The 24103-nt window shown below is 47.1% G+C and overlaps 2 protein-coding genes across 5 annotated transcripts in view; one reads left to right on the top strand and one right to left on the bottom strand.

Annotated features, from left to right (window-relative positions):
• Positions 1–12391, top strand: part of LOC149370684 (uncharacterized) — a 58400-nt gene extending 46009 nt beyond the window's left edge. For all 4 annotated transcript variants that reach the window (XM_089562800.1, XM_089562806.1, XM_089562794.1 and 1 more), the window contains 5 exons: positions 1220–1339; positions 2336–2440; positions 4412–4528; positions 6943–7103; positions 10837–12391. In XM_089562800.1, coding sequence (XP_089418926.1) covers positions 1220–1339; positions 2336–2440; positions 4412–4528; positions 6943–7056 — 456 coding nt within the window. In that variant the 3' untranslated portion in view covers positions 7057–7103; positions 10837–12391. The remainder of the gene's footprint in view (positions 1–1219; positions 1340–2335; positions 2441–4411; positions 4529–6942; positions 7104–10836) is intronic.
• LOC149370683 (tudor domain-containing protein 7A-like) overlaps positions 1–24103 on the bottom strand; it is a 239297-nt gene that overhangs the window by 152975 nt on the left and 62219 nt on the right. The gene's annotated exons all lie outside the window — the stretch shown is intronic.

The raw sequence follows: 24103 nt of genomic DNA, 5'->3' as shown, positions 1-24103 counted from the left end.
GAGGGTTCCATGCGTCTTGGCGCTTTCTAGGACAACCTGCATCTCGCGAGTGGGAGGGTTTCTGGTGTGTCCCACATGCATGCAGCAAGGCAGATTCTGTATTCATTCTGACCTCATTCCTTGCTCATTCATTCATTTGTGATTGGACCTCTTCTACGCGTTTGTCGTGTTCGTTTGTTGTTTGCAGTTGAACCCCACTGTTGAGTTATTCACGGGACCTCAGAAAAACAAAATTGAGACTATTGTGTCAGCCTATTGTGACATGCTTTCTGTCACGCGTCATAACACAGTATTACACTGACGACGATGTGGAACGCAGGAACGGGCGCCTAAGAGCTGCACTGTAAAATGTACCAGCGAAAAAACGTAGTAGCCGGAAAGTCCGCTTGAAAAAGCTGAAGAGCGCAGCCATACCTCTTGCATGTTCAAGTTACGAGTGGACGACCCTGCACATCCGTGGGGACGAAGCTTGAAGAAACATTGACAGCGTTTTTTCCGTGCTTAACCAACTGGGTGAGGAGAGCTTGCATAGAAATGTGCGTGAGGTGTAAAAAAAAGAAAAAAGCGGTCCCCAAATGGTGTTGGCAGTTCCGAGAAGAGACCCACTGGCACATTCTTCTGAACGTCATGCTGGAAATGTGTGTGTTTGTGTGTGTCGTTGGGTTGTCGGCTTGCAAACGTTTGCCTGCAGCAGCCCACTGTTCAGTTGTTGGGTGCCTGTGCTCCATATCTTGTTCATTTCACCACTGTGCCTGTCTGTCCAAAGCCTCTCTCATAGTCTGAGTCGCTTTGGCGCATTAAACCCCATAAACCAAACCAAACCAACCTCTCTGCATTGACTTGAGTTTGCTCGGGAAGAGCAACCCGAGTCCCGCGAGCCCTACAGGTGGCAGCACCTGCCATCGCAGGGCAGTGGCGCATCGCTTCACCGCTGCACCACTGTGCCAGGAGGGGTACGAAGACTCTCCCAGGGATCTATGAATGTAAAGCAGGGAATGACCAATTCCGCTTGTATGGGCACTAACCCATTAACACTACCACATCATACCCTTAGGGCGGAACTCAAGTCCAATTTTGCCAGATATTTGTCCGGAGCCTGCTTGACCTTGAAAACCGAGCCTCGAACTGAAGCTGAAGTGAAGACCTGACTCTCATTTGGGCTAACCGCACTAAATCGTCTGCCATTTTTTTTTTCTCTCTCTCTAATATTAATTTGCAGGATGCCAGCGAGCCAGTGGACAGGCCTGAGTTTGGCAAAGTCTACGCCTGCCGGTACAGGGCGGACCTCGTGTTCTACAGAGCCGTGCTGGCCGCTCCCGACCCGCTTCCATCTGGCGAGGTATGCTCTTCTTGCACTCCTCTCAGTTCTGGGGTTCCTTGTCACCACTGCCTTTACAGCAGTGTCCGTTCACTTTTCTTGGCTGTTGTGAGAGCCCACAGGGGCTTTATAAAAAGGGGTCGAGCGCACAGAGGACAACTTGATCTGCATTCTGTCCTGGCCTCTGGGATCCGTGCCCAAAAAACTGTCCATGCTTTGCAGTTTACTTGCAGAATCGATTGGTGATGGCAACACGGGTGTAAATTTTTTAAAGGGTTTTCTGTGTTATAAAAGCCCAGTTTTCAGTGAAAATGGAGTCTTTGTTTTTGCAGTGCGGTAATCGATCGATGCACTTTCCTTTTCGCACGGATCACTTTTGTAGCTGGTGGTTTGGCTGACGCCCTCAGGATTGCAAAACTTAATACAATCCGCATATATCGAGTGATTGTAGCGGCACTCCCGCGGTTACTTGCTGCGCGTGGATACGTGTTGGCTGCACGGCATTGGATGCCTGCTGACAGCATTGGCACTGTGAAACCACATGAAGAAGTAAACGTGGGGTTTGATGGCCTTTAGTCTCTCGTATTATTTTACCACGCGACACTGCTGTCATGGGGTAAAGGGAACTTTCGGTGCACAGCTTTGTGTGGTGAGAAACCAACCTGTCTGGCCGAACGAAGCCTAGCAGCAGCCCTCGCCATGTGTGCTTCACTGCTGATTGGTGCTGCGGAAACCGTCTGTAAATGAGAGTTTATTCTACTTCTAGTGTGCTGGCAACAGGATTAGACCTCTTACGACAGGCAGTTAATAATTTGAAAGTACAGTCTGCTGTGGCTGTCATGTGCTAGGCCTATCGAGTGGCGCTGCAAGAAGCATGCCACTACTGGTGTGTATGCAGTGTATTCCCGAGTCTGTTTCACCGTCCCTCCAGAGTTCGGCATGTCCGGAACAGACTGTGTATGGCCTGTCATCTCGGACACTGTCCAATTCTTTCCCTTCTCTCTCTCTTGGTTGCAGTTCAAGCTGCGATATGTCGACTTCGGCAACAAGGACCAGGCGTACCTGTCCGAGCTGCGAAACGTAGACATTCTAGGCGACTTCCTGGTGCGCCTCCCATACCAGGCATGTTTTCAGCCCGTTTTACTACGTCAGCAGTAGTCTTGTGACCAAAAAGCCGCTGTCTGTGTGCCCAAAGCTTTCCAACTTCTTCCACTCCCCACAGTCCAGAAGAGGCTTGTGCGAATATTCGATCGAATAGTAAAAGTAATCAGTATTCAGTTCGATCAGAATGTTTGGTAAATGGCCAACATCCAGTTGAATCTATGGCGTTGCACACTTAATGCTATGGGCCCCGCACTCCCAACGGCTTCCATGGGAGGTCGTGTCAGAGTATATGACTGATGCGTTATGTTATACCCCTGTCACACGGGCACTTTCGATCCTCATTGAGTCAATGCTCATTGAACTCAATGCAGATCGACGGTTGTCACACAGCCAATTTTGTGTAGTTTGTGCATCCCCTTTTTGAAGGCTTAAAGAAAAAAGTGCGCAAGTTACGAGAGTAAATACAGTAGTTGCTTCGACATTATTTGAAGAAAAGTGCCAATGTTTGCACAAGCCTACTCCAGAATCCTGCTAAAGCAGCCTTGCCAGACTGAAAACAGTTGAGTGGAGTAGGGAAAGCAGTAAAGGGCAAACGGATGCAGGACTGGATAGCTCGAAACACTGAGTAGTGAGGGCGTGGTGGTGGCTGCTGCTGCTGCTGTGTAAAGAGGCTGCGTGCATTGAAGTATTGTAGTTTATTTGCTCTGTAGTTGCTTGTCTGAAGCATTGCTTTGTAAATAGCGTCTGCATATCCGCTGCTTCTGTCCTGAACGTGCAGCATGCGTTTCTTTGGAAGACCCTCGGCCTATGCTAGGCACGAATAGATCGTGTTTAGTGAGAGATTGTTCTGAGTTCTCAAACCTCCATCTCGCATTGTATTTATATAAGTAAATACTGCCGTTCCTACTGATGTCCATAGCATCAGTGGCATACATATAAATGGCCGCTAACAGGTGCTTTCGTGAAAAATCCTTAAATTGCGATTTTTTTGCACAGTCACAGTAAACTATGGGTCTTCGTTGTAAATTATTTGGTGGTTGTGGGCAAATATCAGTGGGTGATTTGTGTATATTAGTGTCTAATGCATCATTTCAAGTAAGAAATCTTGGAAGCAAAAAAAAAAAAAAGGAACTGCGTCACCGCACATTCCAACATTAAGGGTGATGTGGCGAAAACAAATCTCACTCTCCAGTTTAGTGTCCCGAAATGACACTTGAGCAATGAGAGATGCCATAGTGGAGGACTTCAGATTAATCACCTAGGGATATTTGATGTTATTGCACTGCACACAGTTGGCTTTTTGCATATCGGTATGATGTCAGTGCATGTTAAAGAACCCCAAGTGCTCTAAATGAACCTGGAGCCTCCACTGCTGTGTTGCTCATAGCATGTGTGCCACTTAGGGACATTTATTTGTGCTTTATAGCAGTTCACAATTGGTAGCGCGGTGCTGGATGTGGTAAGGGAATAAGTCTACTAAAGATAATACGTCTAAGGCAGGTAGTGACCGCTGATCTGGATCACGGGAGGGAAATAACTAGAAGAATGGGATGGAACGTATATGGCCGGTTCTCTGAGATCATGAATGGCACTTTACCAGCATCCCTCAAGAGAAAAGTATACAACAGCTGTATCCTACCGGTACTCACCTATGTGGTAGAAACGTGGAGGCTAACAAAGGGGTTCAGCTAAAGTTAAGGACAACGCAGCGAGCTATGGAAAGAAAAGTGATGGGTGTAACGTTAAGGGAGTGGGTTAGTGAACAAACATGGGTTGAGGACATCCTAGTCGAAATCAAGGGGAAGAAGTGGGCTTGGGCAGGGCATGTAATGCGAAGGCAAGATAACCGCTGGTCCTTAAGGGTGGATTCCAAGAGAAGGCAACTGTAACAGGGGGTGCTGTTAAGCTGGGAGTCCACTACACTACTAATATACACCTTGTGTGGTCCTAACCGTTCACTGTTGTGTGTGTGTGTGTGTGTGTGTCCAGGCGCTGCTGTGCCGGCTACGCAACTTGTCCCCCGAGGATGGCTTCCGCTGGTCCGACAGGACGTCAACAGCCCTGGTGGACATCGTTGGCTCTGATAACCCTGAGCTCCTCATCAGGGTGAGTGGCACATAACTTGGACAGCTCACAAGCTTGCGCACACTTTTGCTTTTTCTGCCAGGTGTGGCACGAGCAATGGCGAATGTGCACTGTGTTGAAACTGTGTGGAAGTGGCATTGCAATAATGCCGAGGCTGCAAAAGCTACTGTGGTTGGCTGATACTTGGAATGAAGCATTTTTTGTGGACTGTGTAGTGAAATAGGTCATTTCTTGCAATTTTTCGTTTCTCGTGAATTTCGTCATAATGGAGCTCAACTCTTTCCTCGTGTCTCGTGAATTTCGTTATAATGGGGCTCAACTCTTAACTTACCGCGATGAAATGACCTATTTTGTGTGTTTTAAAATAAAACTGTGCGCGCATGAAACTGCAGCCTATTGATTTTACCTCAAAACTAAAATAAGACAGAGTTGTGTGTGCACAACTTTTCTAAAATTTAATGGTGAAGTTTGCTGGTAATGAGAAAAAATACGAGCAGAACAAAAATAAGCCATTGCACTGAGGGTGAAGTTGATTACAAAAAAAAAAGAGTAAGATATACAAGACGTTGCAAATGTTCTTAGCTACCATTCCGATTTTCAGCGGCGTACGTAATACACTGCACTTTCCGAGGCCTTCTTTCAAGGTAAAAATGTGACTGCTGTGCTACTAGAGAAAGCAGTCTCATGAGGACCTGCAGTGGAGATGACCTGGAATGTGCCGCACATTACACTTGTTCAAAGTTCTGTTTTTTTTTTTAGCGCAGAGATTGCAGTTCCTGGTTTTCTCCATTTTTTTTTCCAGTGGTTAGCGAATGGGTTCTATGGATGAAAAGATGGCACAGTCTTCCTTGACATCATCACAATAAAACTGCTGGCGCATTTCGTGAAGTATATCTTGGCAGCATGTTTTGAAGGCAGCTAAATATTTTTGAAAAGCATCCTTTGCTGCAGTAGCTACGACTCTGTCATTGGAACATACACATGCCCTACATTCTTGGACAAAAACTTTGAAAATTGTAAGATACTCTTCTGTAAATATTCAAGGTAATTGTTCATTCCTTTGATATGTAGCAAAATGTTTCTGATATGGAGTTTCTGTCAATCGCAGCGAACAGTTAACACTGCCTTAAACTATCAATGGGGAACACAATTGACGATAGCAAAAACGTTAATAGAAACAAAAAAAAAGATACAAGACTGCTGTTGGATGATCTGCGGATATATTGATTGTTACTGCGAAATCTTGCATTTTACGGAAAACTTGCGCGTTCATCAGCGATTTTCCTCTCAAAAATGCTTCTGTGCAAAATTGTTGGGTTTCAGGTTTCTTCCTCAGCTGCCGTAGCAGCCCCGTTCGATTCGAGTGGTGTGCAGGAAAGAACAGTTGCGTTGCAAGAATTTTTCTGTGCACTCTGAGAAGCTGCTCACTACACAGTACTGATCCACCGCCCTCCATTACAAGGTGTCCAACGGCCAGGTGCTGCCTTTGGGCTTGGAAATGCAAATATTTTGTTGCTGTAGTTGCCATGGGAGTAAAAGCTCGTTAATTCAACACTGACGGGACCGCGACGAAACATCAAATTATCCGAGTGTCGAAATAGCGAATGACCAACAAAAAACAATTTTTGCCGCAACAGGACGTACCTTTATTTGGCAAAGAAATCTGTTATCGTCTCCTGCTTTTTTGAGTGAATTTGAACGACTATGATAGCTCTAACAGCTGCCAGGTGCTGCGCGGCACACGCACCGTCGGGGATTTGTTCACAGAAGTCCTCCCGCTTGGACAAGGCTTCTGCAGCTTCTTTCACCGTGCACTTCGACATTTGGGACAACTGCTCACAATCGTCACCTTCTGACGAATCGTTGTTGGCAGCGCCTGCCACTTCTTCAATTATTTCATCCTCGGTCAGCTGACAGGACACAAAGGCCAGGTGCGCAGGCACTGCGCACTACCCACTCGAAAGCAGCTGAGTAAACACGCTGGCAAAGCGTGCAATTACCAAAAACGGCACCGCCTTACACCAACACGACTGCTGCGATGCAACATACCACAAAGAAAGATGCCGGCCGCTTCGGCCGCCGCTAACCGTGCTTCCCTCGCCCTCTCTCATGCTGCTGATGAAGATGACCATATGGATGGCCTATCAGCTGTACAGTAGCGCCACTCGCGGTAGTGTTTTTTTTTTTTTCTTTTTGCTCTTGGCGCACCGGCTTGGCGGCTGCGGAATGAAGTTGAATTATAAAACCGACGCACGCTAAAATTTGTTTGAATTAACGAGAGTTTCGCCCCATAAACTTCTATGTATAATTGCGGGGACCTTGCGTGTGCGTCGAATGATCCGATTTTCCGAATTAACGGGGGTCGAATTAACGAGCTTTCACTGTACATGCTGAATGTAACTATGCCCTTTGTACCACGTGTGCTCTTTCTGCAGGTCACTGACCCAGCCACGGACGGCCAACCCGCTGTCGTGGAGCTCTTCAAGCGACACCCGGAGACCAGGCGCCTGACCTGCATAAATTTGGAACTCTCTCGTGTGGCTCCCTAGTCTGAGTGTCTGTGTTGCACTCCGGTAGGAAAGGGCTGAGCTGTGTGGTAAGTGTGTCTGATTTAAAACCTTTTGCAATGGGTTTGGTTGCCTCGTTCGTATGTAGATGAACGGCCACGTGGAGTAATCAGTTTTTCTTGTCATCATCTCAACGTGGCTCAAAAACTCAGACTTTCCTTGAATAAAATTTGAAGGGACCCATTTATCAGAAGTTGCATCTAAAAAGAGAGAGCGCGGAATGGACCAATATGAGCGCAGACTTCACTGCGAAAGAGTACAAAAAAAAAAATGTGGATTTTTTTGACAAGTTACTGCAAATTAAAGAAAAGGTATAATTGTAAAATCCACCTATAAAATACAGTGGAATAGGCCACTCAGCTGTGAAGAAAAAAAAATTGCCATTTCTTTGCTTTAGCTTTGGGCCGATGGTTGTACTTGAGTGGCAGTGCAGAAAGAGTTCTGAACATTGCTCTTACTCAAAGCTCCTTAGTAGGGGTGCGCAAGTAATAAAATTTTTGAACATGAAATGTTTGTTTGGGGTGAAAAACTCGGGAAAAGGTAATTAGGCAAGTGCCTTTTCTTTGCCAAGACCGCCAAAAAAGAAGTCTCATGCACAGAAATGTATACTGCATGATTGACAGCACAGGTGTGTGCAACATATGTAGTGTGATCACGCAAGTGACAAAATGAAACCCATGAACTCGTGAGTGGAGCTGAAAAATAAAAAAACATGGGTAGCAAAAACCTACATATCACAATTAATCGAAATTACCAGCCAGCTGGAGCTCACGCTTCAAGAGTTGAAAGCAACAGAAAGAGTGCCGTGGGTGTGGGCACTCAGTATGGAACACAGTATGGCAGGATAATAGAAAAACCCACGTGCTTTCACATTGTGATTTAATGTTAGCACCGCCGCAGTGACTCAGTGGTTACGGCACTCGGCTGCTGACCCGAAGGACGCGGGTTCAATCCCGGCTGCAGCTGTCTAATTTCGATGGAGGCAAAATTCTAGAAGGTCCTTGTACTGTGCAGTGTCTGTGCAGTTAAAGAACCCCAGATGGTCGAAATTTCCAGAGCCCTTCACTAGTTTATCCCTCATAGCCTGGCTCAATTCGGGACATTAAACCCCATAAGCCGCGTTCGAAGCGGCTGGTTGGACATATTGTTTTCATTGCTTGTGGCGTGTGGAGAAGCCCACTTGTGGAATTCTGCATAAGGTCTAAAGCCTTGCAGCGTCTGACTGTGACCAGCCCACACGACAGATTAGAAAAGGGGTGCTTTTGTATTATTTTGCGGGCGGGGGGTTTGAAGTTGATCTTCGGATAATTGGCCGAATGTTGCGGTTTTTACCACGGTCCGATTTATGAAAGTTTGCGGTATTTAGTCGCTGCCAAATCTTTGAAACTTTTCTAATAGTATTCGTTTTTCGGATTGTACGAGAACCAAAAAACAGACATGCTCATTTCGTATTGGCAATTCCGAACATTGGCACACCTCTACTTTTTACTATTTACTCTGCCGATTCTGCTTGCACTACATATCAAAACCAGAGAAAAACCACAAATGGAAACCATAGAGCAATGACCCGTACCGCGATGGCCCTGAGCTTGCCCTTTTGCGGTGCAGTTTCAGTTGTATTTTGTAGTTTCATTTACTCCATGGGGGGAAAGTTTGGTTTCGTTTAACGAGACTTTTGCATTGCCTTAATAAACTATAAACTTCAGACCACGGGTTCTCAAACTTTTTGCCTCAAGGAACTCCAACAGTCTTCACTGTGTGCCAAGGGCCCTTGCCTCACCCATCACATTCACTCATCACAAGCGTCACAACTGCTCTGCGTTTGTTGGGAACGGATCCGCTGTGCTTTTTTTTGCTGCTTCGTTCCCTTTTGTGAATACCCTTCAGCAGTTTTTTATTCAATGCCCATCCCTCACTCATCCTCAGGCCTCAAGCCCCAAAACAAGAGTGCAGAAAACTATGTCTCTAGACAAATGTTCCCTCGTGTTCGCGCATTCGACTGGCTGGGCTAGACACGGAAGCACGTGACGTCTCATCAGGCTTCATTGGCTATCTGCAGCTTCCGGCTTGTGTCAGCATAATTTGGAGTTTTTTTTTCTTTGAGGGAACGATAGCTTTACTGACCTAGTCAAGCCAGTGCCGCAATTTGACCTTCAAGTGGAGCAGGAGGGGTGGTGGTGTGGGCTCATGCCCTCTTTTCTCCCCTCCCCTTAAGCTGTTCGGACGTCCACCAAGAGGACAGTTACTGTGCCATTTCCTTTCCTCATAAACCAAACCAAACCAAACAACTGGGCCGCCGGAATTCATTTGGTTTGTTGGCGTTGGTGTTCAACATTGTCTGAAAGGAAAGGCTGGTTGGTTGGTTGGATTATGGGGTTTAACGTCCCAAAGCGACTCAGGCTATGAGGGACGCCGTAGTGGAGGGCTCCGGAAATTTCGACCACCTGGGGTTCTTTAACCTGCACTGACATCGCACAGAACACGGGCCTCCAGAATTTTGCCTTCGTCGAATTTCGGCCCCCGCGGCCGGGATCGAACCCGCGACTTTCGGGCCAGCAGCCGAGCACCATAAACACAACCACCGCGCGCAACTGGCTCCCTGGGTCAGTGGACACCTCAATCTCGTTTTCACGTAAGTGGACATTGATGTCCACCTGCAGAAAGCTGCTTTCACTCAACGTTTCGTGCTTAGCAGTGCTACCCTCTAGCAACTTTTTTTTTTTTTTGTAGTTGTGAAAGATATTGGATTTCTGGTGCAAATGGTCTTACTGCCAGCAAAACCTTGCCTCTGAGCTCCCGAAGCCATTAAAATGCCCGTCAAAAGTGCGCGTTAAGACACACACGCTCTTTGTTCTCTTGGCTGGGTTATCTCGGTGGTGCAGCCCGCAGTTCCATTCGCCGCACGAGCGATTGCACGTAGCACGCGTCACCTTGTGCTCCATACCCTTTGCATACCACCTGGCCAGCATTTTAATCGTGCGTCCACCGGTGAGGCAGTATCTTGGCAGGCTGCGCCAAGACACTGGGGACATGCCAGTATGGGTGCTCACGGAACATCAACAAAAGCTGACTGCGGAACTCAGTTTGAAAACCCCAGTCTTCGACTAGAGCTCCATTGAAGTGGTGGTTCTACTTCTATTTCCGCTTATAGAGATCCTACTGTTTGGTGCTTTGTTCTAGTGCACAGTGATGCTCAGAATGGTTTGAAGAAATAGATTGCGTGCACTATATTGTCTGTGTTAGCCGGACTTGGCATCTGTTTTCTTTTCACCCTGGCAAGTATGAACCCAGTAAACCAAAAACCTCTGAGACGTCTAGCTAGACATCTCTGAGAGGTTTTTGGTTTGCTGGGAATGAACAGAATTTGTGCAGCAAACCTTTTATCTCTTGTGGAGCAATTGAAAGAGCAAAGATTTCTAAATTCCCGGCAGGTTTACAAAAGTTGCTCTGTTCTCGTGCATCAGTTTTGGTGACGTTGGCCCACAGTAGGGAGCTTTGATTTTGGCAAGTTTCCTGTCCATGCAAATTTGTTGCAGTTGCATTTGGACGCCATGGCCGACAGTGGCAGTGTGCGATACTAGTTTGTACTGGGTCTTTCAAAAAATGACACTTGTATTGCAAGACTGACATAGGTGTTGTCACATTGCACAGAATGTGACATGTTGGGCTGTTTTACACAGGCTAACCTCTCTGGTAACCAGCATGTTGTGACAGTAGAATGTCTTCTGAAAACGGATCTCTTACGTTCTGTGTTATTTTCAGGTGGTTCCAGCATGTCCTGCCTGCCGAATGGACAGATAAAAGGACTACCCCAGCTTCAGCAACTAGGGCATTTTCAAATTGCTGTGTGGCATTTTTTTTTTTTTTTTTTCTGAAGCTGCACGCAGGTTCCTCTGTTTCCATGGGCAGTGCTTATCTTTGATGTAAGATGATTTTTTTTGTAATTGTTGTAATGATATTTCTGTGTTGAATTTTGTTTGTATGTGTGCATCACCTGGATTCACAGCCTATGGCTGGACATGTTTCACAAAAAAAAGCTATGTCACAAACACCTCATTTTAGCAATGTTTGTCACCTTTTCTTTGTTTTTTTCTGGAGCTGCACGCAGGTTCCTCTGTTTCCATGGGCAGTGCTTATCTTTGATGTAAGATGATTTTTTTTGTAATTGTTGTAATGATATTTCTGTGTTGAATTTTGTTTGTATGTGTGCATCACCTGGATTCACAGCCTATGGCTGGACATGTTTCACAAAAAAAAAAAGCTATGTCACAAACACCTCATTTAAGCCATGTGTGTCACCTTTTCTTTGTTTGTGCAAATATTGGACATTGCTATTGTCATTTGCCTTTGTGCACTTTGTATAGTCTATTTGTTGCTTTTAGCACTTCCTTACTCATTCCAAGTTATGGCAGCCATGCTGAAAGTACTAAGTGTTTCATTCTCACTAGGTGTCCTGAGTAGTGAAACTTCAGCTTGAATTTTAACTGTATAAAGTATTGCCATACAATGTCAAGGTAGGTGAAAGTGATATATAACAGTAATGCTTATATTTATTCTGAGTACGTACATATCTCTCCACTGGGCATCAGTGTACAGGGGTACGCAAAGTGAAAGGCAAAAGCACTGAACAGATGTAAATCCATTCAAAAGACCCAGGAACAGTGCAGCTATAACCAGTAACAAACACTTTGGAAATGCTGTGCAAGTCATGAAAAAGTTAAAATGGAGAGCAGTCAATAGCTTGTGGTGCATGGTACAATGATTCAGCGGTTAGTCCCCTTAATTGTGTTTTAAGAGCGGCTGGAAAGCTGTCATCTAATGAAACTATTGAGTTTCGGAGGTTGTTTCATGTGCTTATTGTGCATGGGAAACAAGTCGTTTTAAATAGAGATGTCCGACAGGCAATGTCGTGTGTTTTGAGGCTGTGGTCTCTTCTACGGGGAATGTATGTGGGAGGTGAAGACTAATCTGAAGAAGGTACAATGGAGCTGTAGGGAATCCCATATTAAGTGCTTTTTTAACGTGCTGACACTGCTGTGACAATCATAAGTGTTCAAAAGCGAAACGGGCTGCGGGATTCTGTATTGCTCCCAGTTAATCGATAAGGATTTCAGTAGCTTGATCCCACATGACTGTTGCGTATTCTGAATTTGAGCGCACATTTGAGATATACAGAACTACTTTCACGTCACTTGTTACATTACAAAAATTTCTTTACAATACGTAAGTATGCGACCAGCCTATATTGCTATGTATCGACATGCTTGTTCTGGGTTAAATTATGGGAAAATAAACTCCTAGGTACTTAACATCCTAATATGAGGCTATTTGATGACTATTTAAAACGTAACTATTCGAGATGCTTATCTTTTTTTCGGCTAAAACGAAGATGGCTGCATTTTTTAGGATTTAGTCATATTCCATTTACAGCACCATGCTATGATCCGGTTAAGGTCTGTTTGTAGAGTATCTATTTCATTTTCTATATTTCGATACAGTACGCGATCTGCATATAGTCTGATTAGAAGTTATACCCAAACCGATATCATTTATAAAAATTAAGAAAGGAAGTGGTCCTAGCACGAACCCCTGCGGTACACCAGATGTCATCAGTACACAGTGTAACTCTTCGCCATTGATGATGACTTTTTGACGGCGGTCGTGGAGGTAGTCCTTTGCCCAGTGTAAGATGATGTAAGGCACACCAAGGCAAGAAAGTTTAAGCAGCAGCAAAGAGTGGGACACCTTGTCAAAAGCCTTCTGAAAGTCCAGCAGTACGCAGTCAGCCTGTTTACATAATCACAAGGGAAAAAAAATGTGAAAATTCAACAAGTTGGGTCGTACATTGCAATCCAACTGTGAAGTCATGTTGAAAATTGACAAATTGGTGATCCTGCAAATGATGAAATATAGAAGAGTAAAGAATGTGCTCGAGAGACTTGCAACACACGCTGGTTAGCGATACTGGCCTGCAGTTTTCAACTTGGCATTGAGGACCATTTTTGTGTACCGACACAATATTCACTACTTTCCATTCGTCAGGCAGAGAGCACTTGAAGATAATGACACGCTAAACAGGACAACAATAAATTTGGCTGTAACGGGGGCACACATTTTAAGCACATGATATGGAATGTTTTCAGGACCAGTGGCTGAATTAGCTTTTAATTCCTCTAGAAGTTTTAGGACAGCTTCAAAAGAAACAATTATATCTGACATACTGTGCGGCGGTTGAATTTCTTCGGAGGAGAAATTCTAGAGGCCCGTGTACTGTGCGATGTCAGTGCACGTTAAAGAACCCCAGGTGGTCGAAATTTCCGGAACCCTCCACTACGGCGTCTCTCATAGCCTTAGTCGCTTTGGGACGTTAAACCCCATAAACCAAACCAAACCATACTATCAAGGCAATAGGGGATCGGCCCGGCTGTGCTGTAATCAGTAGGTGCAGAAAACATCGATCTAAAGTAGTTGTTCTTGTGATTAGCTTTTTCTGTATCGTCAGAAATTAGACCTTCCGGATATGAGATCGGAGCTTGGAGCTGTCTTTGCCAGTGGATTTTACAGATTACCATATTTCTGTTGGGTTACGTTTCAGCTTGTGAATTAGAAAGGCACTGAAGACATCCTTGGCGTGTTTTATCTTTAGTATGATTGTTCTTCCTAACTCCTCTAATTGGCTATATGTTTCGTCATCCTTTGTGCTAATGTACCGTCGAAAAAGGCGGCCTCTTTGTTTCAGCAGGTGCTTTATTTAAGGAGTGAACTATGGTTTGTTAGTATGTCTTTGTCTGCATGATATGAATTTGGATGGCACGTGTTTGTCGATTAGAGGAAGTAGTTTGTTCTTAAACAGCACCCATAGCTCATTAATATCAGAAGTATTAGAGTAGTTTAGAAACTTCGTAGAAGGCCTCAAGGCAGTGCTTAATTAAACTACATATAATTACCTCTCTCAAAAAACAACACTTTACGCGGCAAGGCTACAATCGGTGACTAGCGCCAGTGGGAAATTTGTGCCAGTACAGCAAGCATCACGGTCAATACCAGGCATGGGTAAGATGGATCCCACCAGCATATCAGTGTTAAGTAGAGAATATCGGGCAGAGCTGAGAATATCAGATTCAACAGGAAAACGGCGCAAAAGACGTGGACAAAAGAGACAAACACGACAGGACCAGCGCCAACTTACAACTGAATTTTATTTCGCACCAAACCCGCCTTTATGTAGGCCAACACGCCCTAACATCCGTGTGATCATGCACAGGCCGTAGAAAAGATAGTGCACTAAGATATCTAACACATGAAGCGCGATAGCACCCACGTAACATACTATCATGGCTAAAAAAACCCAACAAAAGTATAGCAAACAACACTAAAACGGTCATGGCCAAGCAACTCTTAAACACCAAAAACGATACACACTCTTGAGTGATACGAGATGACCAACAAGAAACGTGGAAAAAAAGGTGAAGAATGGAGCGTTAAGACCAAAGCAGTGTCAAAGGTAAAAAAAGGTTGAAATGGATGAAGGGTGCAAACCTTAAAATTGGAAACGAAAAACCAGCAGCCACATGAATGATAACCGATGACCAACCAGAAAAAATATGGACGCGAAGCTGAGACCAAAGTCGGCGTCAAAGGTATAAAAACGAGCAAAAAATTGGAAACAAACAACCAGCAGCCATATGAATGATAACCGATGACCAACAAGAAACATGAAAAAGGATGAATGCGGAGCTCAGGCCAAGGTCAGCGTCAAAGGTGTAAAAAACGAGAACAAAAACCGCACATCGTCAAAAAATGTTCAAAAATTGCAACCAATGCCAAAGGAAAGAGCATGCACAACAAAACAAAACGAAGAGCCTACAGAAAACTTTCTAGAAAAGTGTACTCCTCGTTGCTAAGCGTAATGGATGGCTTGCTGACGCATCTGCTCCCTTCTTTCCTGATGTAAAAGGCTTCGACCACCTCTCTCTCAAATCTGTCCTTCCCACTCCTCAAAAAAATAGTTTCCTCGAACTCCGGACGGCAACCCCTGCAGGCTTTGCAATGATCCACTAGGAAGCTTCCTTCGTTATTCCGCAGATTCCGGCAGTGCTCGCTGGCACGCTCATTAAAACATCGACCAGTTTGGCCAATGTAGCTGAGCCTGGTAAACAACCCGCGTCCTGCACCGTGTGAACTTGTTTTGATGTTTCATAGTACAAGCCGGTTGTTTTTTCCCGTTAGTCATTGCGCAAAGCTTAGAAAGTTTGCAGGGGGCTGAGAATGCGACCTGAACATTATGTCTGCCTGCTACTTTTTTAAGGTTGTGTGAAACCTTGTGGATATACGGTATTACTGCCACACGGTTGCGTGAAACTGGATCTTTGCTTTTAGGACCTTGCTTCAGCTTCTGCAGTATGGCTTCACACACGGAAGTAACCATACAAGAGGGATATCCTGCTTCTTTTAACCGCTGAACTTGAGCACTGAAACTGGACGAGACCATATGGGGGCATGATTTGTTCAAATACGCTTGCAAGGAGTTCGAAACAATTGCCCGCTTCACAAGCTTCGAATGAGCACTGTCAAAGGGGAGCAAACCTTTCTTTGAACGCGGATTATACATCCAACACAAGCCATCTTTGCAAAACTGAGGCCTTGGCTGTGTTCTGAAAACACGGACATAGTCCTTGCGACCGCAGCGTCTAGCTCATGCTCAGAAGTGTCTTTAAGGATAACCAAGAAATCGTCAACATACCTATGTACAGAAACTACGTGTGGATCAACAAGGTGGCATCTGATGTCGGCTCCTACAATGGAGAGAAAAATATCACAAAGGGCGGGAGCTACAGACGAGCCAATGCATATTCCCTTCTTCTGAACAAAGAATTTTCCATCAAACAAAACAGCAGTCGAACTTAGGTAAAATTCTAACAAATAAATGAAATTGTCAACGCTTACTCCTGCTGCATTTTGAAAAGGGACTTTGCCGGTGGACTGGATGGTTTCCCTGACAGCCTTTAAAAGTCCTTGATGGGGAACGGAATAAAACAGCTCTTCAATGTCGATGGAAAACCCTGTGTAGTGCTTGGGGGGGCAAAGACTCCAGGTGGTTTTGCACCTCGCACGAACTGCGCACAAGAAAAGGGTCCTTGCCTACCAGGCGTCCAAGGTGGGTTTGAAGGTAGCTACTGACAAGACGTTGCCACGTCCCCCTTTCCGAAACGATGGTGCATAGCGGTTTGGTGCGAAATAAAATTCAGTTGTAAGTTGGCGCTGGTCCTGTCGTGTTTGTCTCTTTTGTCCACGTCTTTTGCGCCGTTTTCCTGTTGAATCATGAACCAACTAGCCCAAACTAGAGTTCTTCTTGAGAATATCAGGTCAAGTGTGGAAACGTTGCCACTGCATCGTCTTGTGGGAAAGTTCACAAACTGATAAAGGCTGTTGGCAGCTGTGATCATATCACTGAATTCATTTGAGAGGGTGCAACGAGAGGACAAAAAGGGGTGACCTGTGCACCCAACGCATGGAGAGAGAGAACAACTTTTATTTAGAAAGCCTGCAGAGTCAGTTAGCTCCCTCCAAGCAGGGAGGACAAGCTTTTACCGCGACGCGGCCACTACGTCAATCTCGTGCGTTGTGCTCCTTGAGGTCTTTTTACGTCCCTCGCTACTTCCGCGGGTTCGAGAGGGCCGCCGCCCCCTTCCTGGGGGTGCCGCCCCCCTCTCCTCGGTTTCGCTCGGTCGCTGCCTCTCGAGAGCTGCCGAGATCTGCTGGACGGCCTTGAGTTGTATTTTGATCACAGCTCCTCGTTGCAGCCTCTAGCTGCGGCGGGATCGTCGTCTTCTCGCTGGCTTCGCGAGGATTTACGCTACAGTCCCAAAGGATGTGAGCCGTGGTGGCTCTCTCCTTCGCGCACAGTCTGCATATGTCGCTCGCGTGCACACTCGGACACACGTGCTTAGCTAGCACCGGGGTGAGCAGGGACCCCGTCTGTAACTGTCTATATAACACTGCCTCCTTCCGGGTAAGCCCCGGGTGAGGTGGCGGCATAGTCTGTCTGTTCAGTCTGTACCATTTCACTATTTCGTTGAAGGTGGTCATCTTGTCCTTGGCACTGCGCCGCGACCAGGACTCGGCCGTGCTTTCAGCCGCGCGGTTGGTTAGTCCTCGCGCGGCCGAGTTGGCCGTCTCGTTGTGGTTCACGTTTCCGCGTTCCGACACGTCACTGCCCATGTGGGCCGGAAACCAACGCATGGAAGGGATAATAAAATCACCGTCAAGTACGTAATCAGTTGTCTGACTTCGGAGGGCACAAGAGAGAAATAAAACTTTCTGGACTGCTACACCTGGGGCTACGATAGAATGCGCCAAATGCAGTATGTGTGGCATCATGCAGGCTCACTCAGCACCACACTTTCGCAGTCAATATTTGAGCTAAAGCTGGAAGTAGCACGTGGACTGCTCGGAAATTAAACCGAACAAGCCAACTTGAGGGCGCAGGCTGATGTTCTCAGCACTGCATTTATTAGAGATCTTGTTGAGTCATAATATCCTAGAAACCAGGGCCAAAGCCATGAGATGGATTTGCTTTGGAACTGGCTTGTGTATTTGGCCCCAGGTTCACTCTAGAAACCAGGAAGAGGAATTTGCAACAAAAGACCCTGGTTAACTCAATCATATTCAATCATCTCCAATCATATTCTACACACGACGAGAAGACAAAAACACTAAACATAGTATAGTGTGGGTTCCCGGACATGAGGGGATGAGGGGCAACGTGGCAGCAGACGAGTTATCTCGAGGGTACGTCAACCGAGCAGACTCAGGACTTTGCACCACAGGCACCTTTGACCCAGTTACCCCCATGTACTCAGATATACTCGATCATTACAGGGGTCAGCGGAAACGCTACCCAGCCCCACACAAAAGGCTCACTGTTGTGTTTTGGATAACGTAACAGCAATCTTTATTCACATGGGTTACACGTTACACAGGGCCGGCGTCTGGCCATACACACACAGCACTTGCTGGGGCACTCGGGGCGGTGGCGCCATCTTGTGCCACGCACTCTATACACGCACACACAGGCGCTGGGATGGTGGCGCAATCTCTTGCCACGCACTCAATACACATACACAGCACTCCTCCTTCCTTAAGAAGGTTATCGGTAACGTAGGGGCTTGCGAACAGTTCTAGTTGAACGTCTCACAGATGGCATCGCCGCAGCCTCCAAGGTGCTTGCGGTGCCGGCTACGTCTTCCTCGGTGCTTGCAGGTGAACCCGCTGCACTTGATGCTGGAGTGGCCAAGTGCTTTTTCACTTGGCTGTTGTGACGGCGAACTTTCCCTTGAGGGGTTGAAACCGTTACCATCGAAGTTCCATTCGTTTCATCAACTTCGCCCAACCACCATTTAGCTCCTCTGCCGAAATTGCGAACTGCAACCTCACCTTTCTTGTATTTGGGTCCCTTTTTCGTCTCTCCGCAATGCCTCTTGGATTCTGTCAGCAACTGCTCGGGTGCACTCTCTTCCTCCCTTCTAGGAATGCAAAGATCCAGCTTCGCTTTCATTGGGTATGCTGACATCAGCTCAGATGGTGACGTTCCATTTGGGCGGGGTGCTCTACGGTACATAAGCAGCCATCTCGCTAGCCGGAGCTCGAGATCTCCACCCGTGGTTTTCTTGAGGCCGTCCTTTACAGTTCGAACTGCTCGCTCAGCCAAACCATTTGATGCCGGATGGAAAGGAGCTGTCCGTAGGTGTTTAATGCCATTTTCCGAAAGGAATGCCTGGAAAGCTTGGCCAGTAAATTGGGTTCCATTGTCTGTTACAATGCACCTTGGCAGCCCAAACCGTGCAAAAATATCCCTCAAATGCTCTACAGTGTTTTCCGCTATTGCACTTGGCATGATGATAACTTCAAGCCACTTTGACTTGGCGTCTACAAGTACAAGGAGCATTTTACCTTCAAATGGTCCGGCATAGTCCAGGTGCACACGTTCCCAGCATTCACTTGGCTCAGGCCATGACACTGGTTCAGTCTTTGCTGGCATTGGAGAATTCTGCAGACACTGTGTACACTGTCGAGCACACTTTTCGATTTCAGCATCCATACCAGGCCACCAAAACAAAGACCTTGCCATGCCTTTCATGACAACCATTCCCTGGTGCGTTTCATGTAGCAGTTCCAAGATATGCTTCTGGGCAGGAGTAGGCACCACCATTCGGTTACCCCAGTACAAGAGATTTCTATACGTACGTGTTCAGCTCATCACGTCTTTGCCAGAATGGCTGTAGGGCTTTGTCTGGGGTGCTTTGTGGCCATCCGTCCTTGACCCACAGCAGCACTTGGCTTAGGGCTTGATCACAACTCGTGTAGTGCTGAAGCTGCTTCACCGACACTGTCAGCTTTTCCATGCTTGAGACTGAATTCACCAGCTCTGGTGGTTCAGGTGGATCAGCAAAGAGCACTGCCAGTGGTAGCCTGCTCATGGCATCTGCATTTCCATTGAGACGTCCAGGTCGGTGCTCAATAGTGTACGTGTAGGCACCAAGTGTGAGTGCCCAACGCTGGATACGTGAAGCAGTCATGGCTGGAATTGCTTTATCTTCACGGAAGATGCCGACCAGTGGCTTGTGATCAGTGATGAGGATAAAGCTGCAACATAGCAACTAGTCTCTGAAGCGTGTGACACCAAATATAATGGCTAGTGCCTCCTTTTCCAGATGTGAGTAGTTTCGCTCCGCAGGTGTGAGAGTTCAAGATGCGAATGCTAGTGGGAATTCAACCCCTTTATCACGATGTGAAAGCACCGCACCTACACCATACGGCGAAGTGTCACAGGCTAGCACGAGCTAGCACGAGCTCCTTAGATGGGTCATAGTGTGCCAACACTTTTGCCTCCATGATGGCTTCCTTGCTTTTGACAAAAGCTTTTCGTTCTTCATCTGTCCACCTCCAGTGACTGTTCTTGTGAAGCAGTGCATACAACGGTGCTAGTAGTGTGGACAGGTTCGGCAGAAACTTTCCGTAGTATGACAGGAGACCAATGAAGGATCTCAGCTCACCAACGTCCTTGGGCTCGGGCGCTTCAATGATGGCTTCTGTGTTTTTCTTTGATAGTTGAAGACCAGTGGCATTGATCTCGTGGCCCAAGTAAATGAGAGATGGTTTGAAAAACTCACTTTTCTTATTTGAGCTTCAACCCTGACTCTTTGACTCGTTGCAGAACTTTACGCAGATTCTGAAGGTGCTCTGCGTCAGTTCTTCCTGTCACCAAAACATCGTTTAAGTAGACTGATGTACCTGGGATGTCACGAAGGGTTTCTTCCATTCTTTTCTGGAAGAGGGCAGGTGCTGATGAAACACCAAATGCCAGACGGTTGTAAGCAAAGAGACCCTTGTGTGTGTTGATGACCAGTAGCTTACTGGTTTCTTCATCAACAGGCACCTGATAGTAAGCTTCGCGGAAATCCAACTTGGAAAACTTGACTCCGCCTTGCAAGGATGCGAATATGTCTTCAACTTTTGGCAATAGGTACTGTGTCGTTACCACTGCTGGATTCACACCGATCTTATAGTCTCCACAAATCCTGACACTTTGGCCAACTGCTTTGAGTACTGGTACAATCGGCGAAGCCCACTCAGAATGGTCCACTGGTGTGATGATGTTTTCACGTTCTAGACGCTGAAGTTCATTTTCAACCTTGGCCCGAAGTGCGTAGGGTACCGTGCGAGGTCTGAAGTATCGTGGCTGTGCATCGGGTCGAACGTTGATATGCACCGGTGGTCCTTTCAGTGTCCCGCAGACTGGTCTGAAGATCTCTTCAAACTCCTGCAGCATTTCTTTCACTTTGCCTTCAGTGGTGCTTTCGAGCTGTGTTGCATTTACTTGGTGTGGTAACAGCTCAAATGCTGTAAGCCAATCCCTGCCGCACAGGTTAGGGCTCTAGGCTACTACAAGCAGTGTCTGCTGACATGTAGTCTTGCCAAGACATACGTCAACCGCCAGCGTTCCCTGCACTGGTATTGTTCCACGTATGCAGTTCAGCTTGATGTCTGGTCGTGAAAGCTGCGGCAAAACACCTTGGTGCTGCCGGTAAGTATCTTTTGAGATTAACGAAACGGGAGAACCTGAATCCAACTCCATTTCCAGTGGCACTCCATTGACTATGAATGTCACTGTGATTGGCTTCAGGGGTGACTGTGCACGCAAAGAATGCAGGTAGTACTCAGGTGGCTTCTCGGTCGACTGTACTGCATTCACTGCAGTTGCGCTCAGCTTCTTCCCTTTCTCAGCACCAGACAAACAGCAGCTCGCCAGGTGACCTACTTTGTCGCACTTGTAACACCTTGTGTTGATGTGCTTGCATTCCGGGGGCCTGTGATCACGGGATCCGCAGCGTACACACGGCCTGGACTTCTCTTGGCGTCCGGTTTTGATTTTGCCTTTAGGCTTCGGGTCTTGCCCTTTTTGGCCACCGAGCCCTTGCAGGTGCTCTTTCTTGTGCTTGACATAATTCGCTGAGCCTTCTTGAACTGGGGAAGTCGGTATGTCCGCGTGGCCCTTTCGCAGCTCGTTTGCGTTGAGTTCTGCCGCCTCTGCCGTTCTATAACAATCTCAAGCGCTTTATCTAGGGTGAGGCTCTTCTCAACTAACAACCGTTGCTGCACGGCTCTCTCACGAATTCCACACACAAGTCTGTCTCTCAGCATGCGGTTCAGCGCCGTACCGAAGTTGCAGCGTTCCGCCATTTGCCGGAGCTCGGCGACGAACACCGCGACGCTTTCATTCTCGAGCTGTACTCTGGTGTGGAAGCGATAACTTTCGGCTATTTCCGATGGAGCGGGGCTGAAGTGGCTGTTGAGAATAGCCATGAGTTCAGTAAACTTCTTTTCTTTAGGCTTTTCGGGCGCTAGCAAACTACGGAGCGTCGCGTACGTGCTTGTGCCGACCGTCGACAAAAATACCCACTTTTTCTTATCGTCGTCTTCGATGCCATTTGCATTGAAGAACGCATCCAGCCGTTCAGTGTATGACAATCACGGCTCTTTGTTGTCATATTCTTCGACTCGACCAAACGTCGCCATGTTTGCGCGGGAACGAAGCGTGCTTCACTTCACTGGCTACTGGCGCAAGTTCACTTGCCTGCGTGCATCACAATGCGACATGTCTTCGCACGACCTGCGTGCATCACGATGCGATGTATTTGCTTGCGTCCGGGTCCCCGCTATCCCATGCTCGTCGCCAGTTGTGTTTTGGATAACGTAACAGCAATCTTTATTCACATGGGTTACACGTTACACAGGGCCGGCGTCTGGCCGTACACACACAGCACTTGCTGGGGCGCTCGGGGCGGTGGCGCCATCTTGTGCCACGCACTCTATACACGCACACACAGGCACTGGGATGGTGGCGCCATCTCTTGCCACGCACTCACATACACAGCACTCACCAAAGAGGAGGCGGTAGACTGGCGCAGACTACAAACCGGTACCTAACCACACCTTCACAAACTATACAAGATTTTCCCTACACAATACTCAGACGAATATCCGTGGTGTCAGGGTAAACCTACACCAGAACATGTCACATGGACCTGCCCTAAGGCAGACTTAGAGCCAAGAATAAACAACCCGAGTGTGATGCAGTGGGAGCACTTGCTGGCCAGCGAGGACGAGGAAGTGCAACGATTCCTTGTGCGCCGAGCCACGATGGCAGCAGTCAAGTGCGGCATCCTGGACCAAGGATCGACCACGGCGCCGACCCGTAAGGGTCAAGAACACCAATTTATTAACAATAAAGTTTTTTCCATCCATCCATCGTCGCTGCAGCGCTCGCTTTCGCTACGTATATGCTGTCATAGCTAAGCTAAGCCACTGCCAATTTTTAATTCATCACCGCATGGCTGCGAATGAAGATTCATAAAACAAATGGATAATTATTTTTGACCCTTCAAAGGGGAATCAACGGCTGTCCGTTTCAGTGACTGCGACAACAGGAGGCGAGGGATGGCAGCCCAGAAAATTGGCAGGACGCTCATTTCTGTTTCTGGAGGACTTTATTTTATTCACTTAAAAACACCTTGAGCTGTTAACCTTTGTGTTCGGTTATGACAAGCGAATACATTGCTGTCTTGCTACGCAATTCGTTCTTTTTATATTTTTTATTGGGCTGGGTGGTATCGCAGCGTGCAGCACGCCCTGTATGCCGATGACATCACTCTGTGGGCCACGCGGAGAAGCACAGGGGACATTGAAACCAGCCTGCAAACAGCGGCGACGATATAGTAGACCACGGTGGAAGAATATACTCTTCCACCGTACAGTAGACTGCTACTCCCGCCGCTGCGGTCTCCAATGTTCCCCTCAAAAATCAGAATTTTTGCACCTCCGCCGCTCACAAAAGTGCGCAACTAAAATATCTCTTTCTCTTGAGAGTGGTCCCATACGCGAAACTGATAAGGAACGGGTACTCGGACTCTACATCCACAAACACAGACGGCCAGACACTACACTGGCTGAACTCCGTAAGGTGGGGGACCAGGTGGGACACATGGTCCGTTGGGTTTCCAACAACGCCGGGGGTTACGAAGTTACAAGGATGCCTTGCGGCTGACCAATGCCTTCGTGTAACCAGTCGAATTTTCTATTCGACTCCTTAACTCCACCTACGGAAACAAGAGGAGGATGCCCTGGTCATCCATCGCTAAATTGTTAAACGTGCCCTTAACCTCCCCATCACTACTTCAAACAGCCGGCTTATGGCCCTTGGGGTGGTGAATATACTTTCCGGGAGCTCCAGGAGGCGCACCTTACAAACCAGTACACGCGCTTGTCACAAACGGAGTCGGGTCGCCACCTTCTTGCTCGACTCCATATCCAACACACCACTCCCATGGAAGACAGGTTTCACATCCCAGAACTGTGGAGACGCGCCCTTCATGTGCGACCTCTTCCAACCAACATGTCGCACGAAGACCACATGGTCGGCGCTTGGCACGAGCGGAAGCCTTAGCCCGACATTATGGCAACAAAACAG

Source organism: Amblyomma mixtum, chromosome 1 (assembly GCF_055824585.1).
Source record: "Amblyomma mixtum isolate Tamu chromosome 1, ASM5582458v1, whole genome shotgun sequence".
NCBI classification, from domain to species: Eukaryota; Metazoa; Arthropoda; class Arachnida; order Ixodida; family Ixodidae; genus Amblyomma; species Amblyomma mixtum.
The sequence above is the reverse complement of the archived record's forward strand: the minus strand, read 5'-3'. Positions and strand labels throughout refer to the sequence as shown.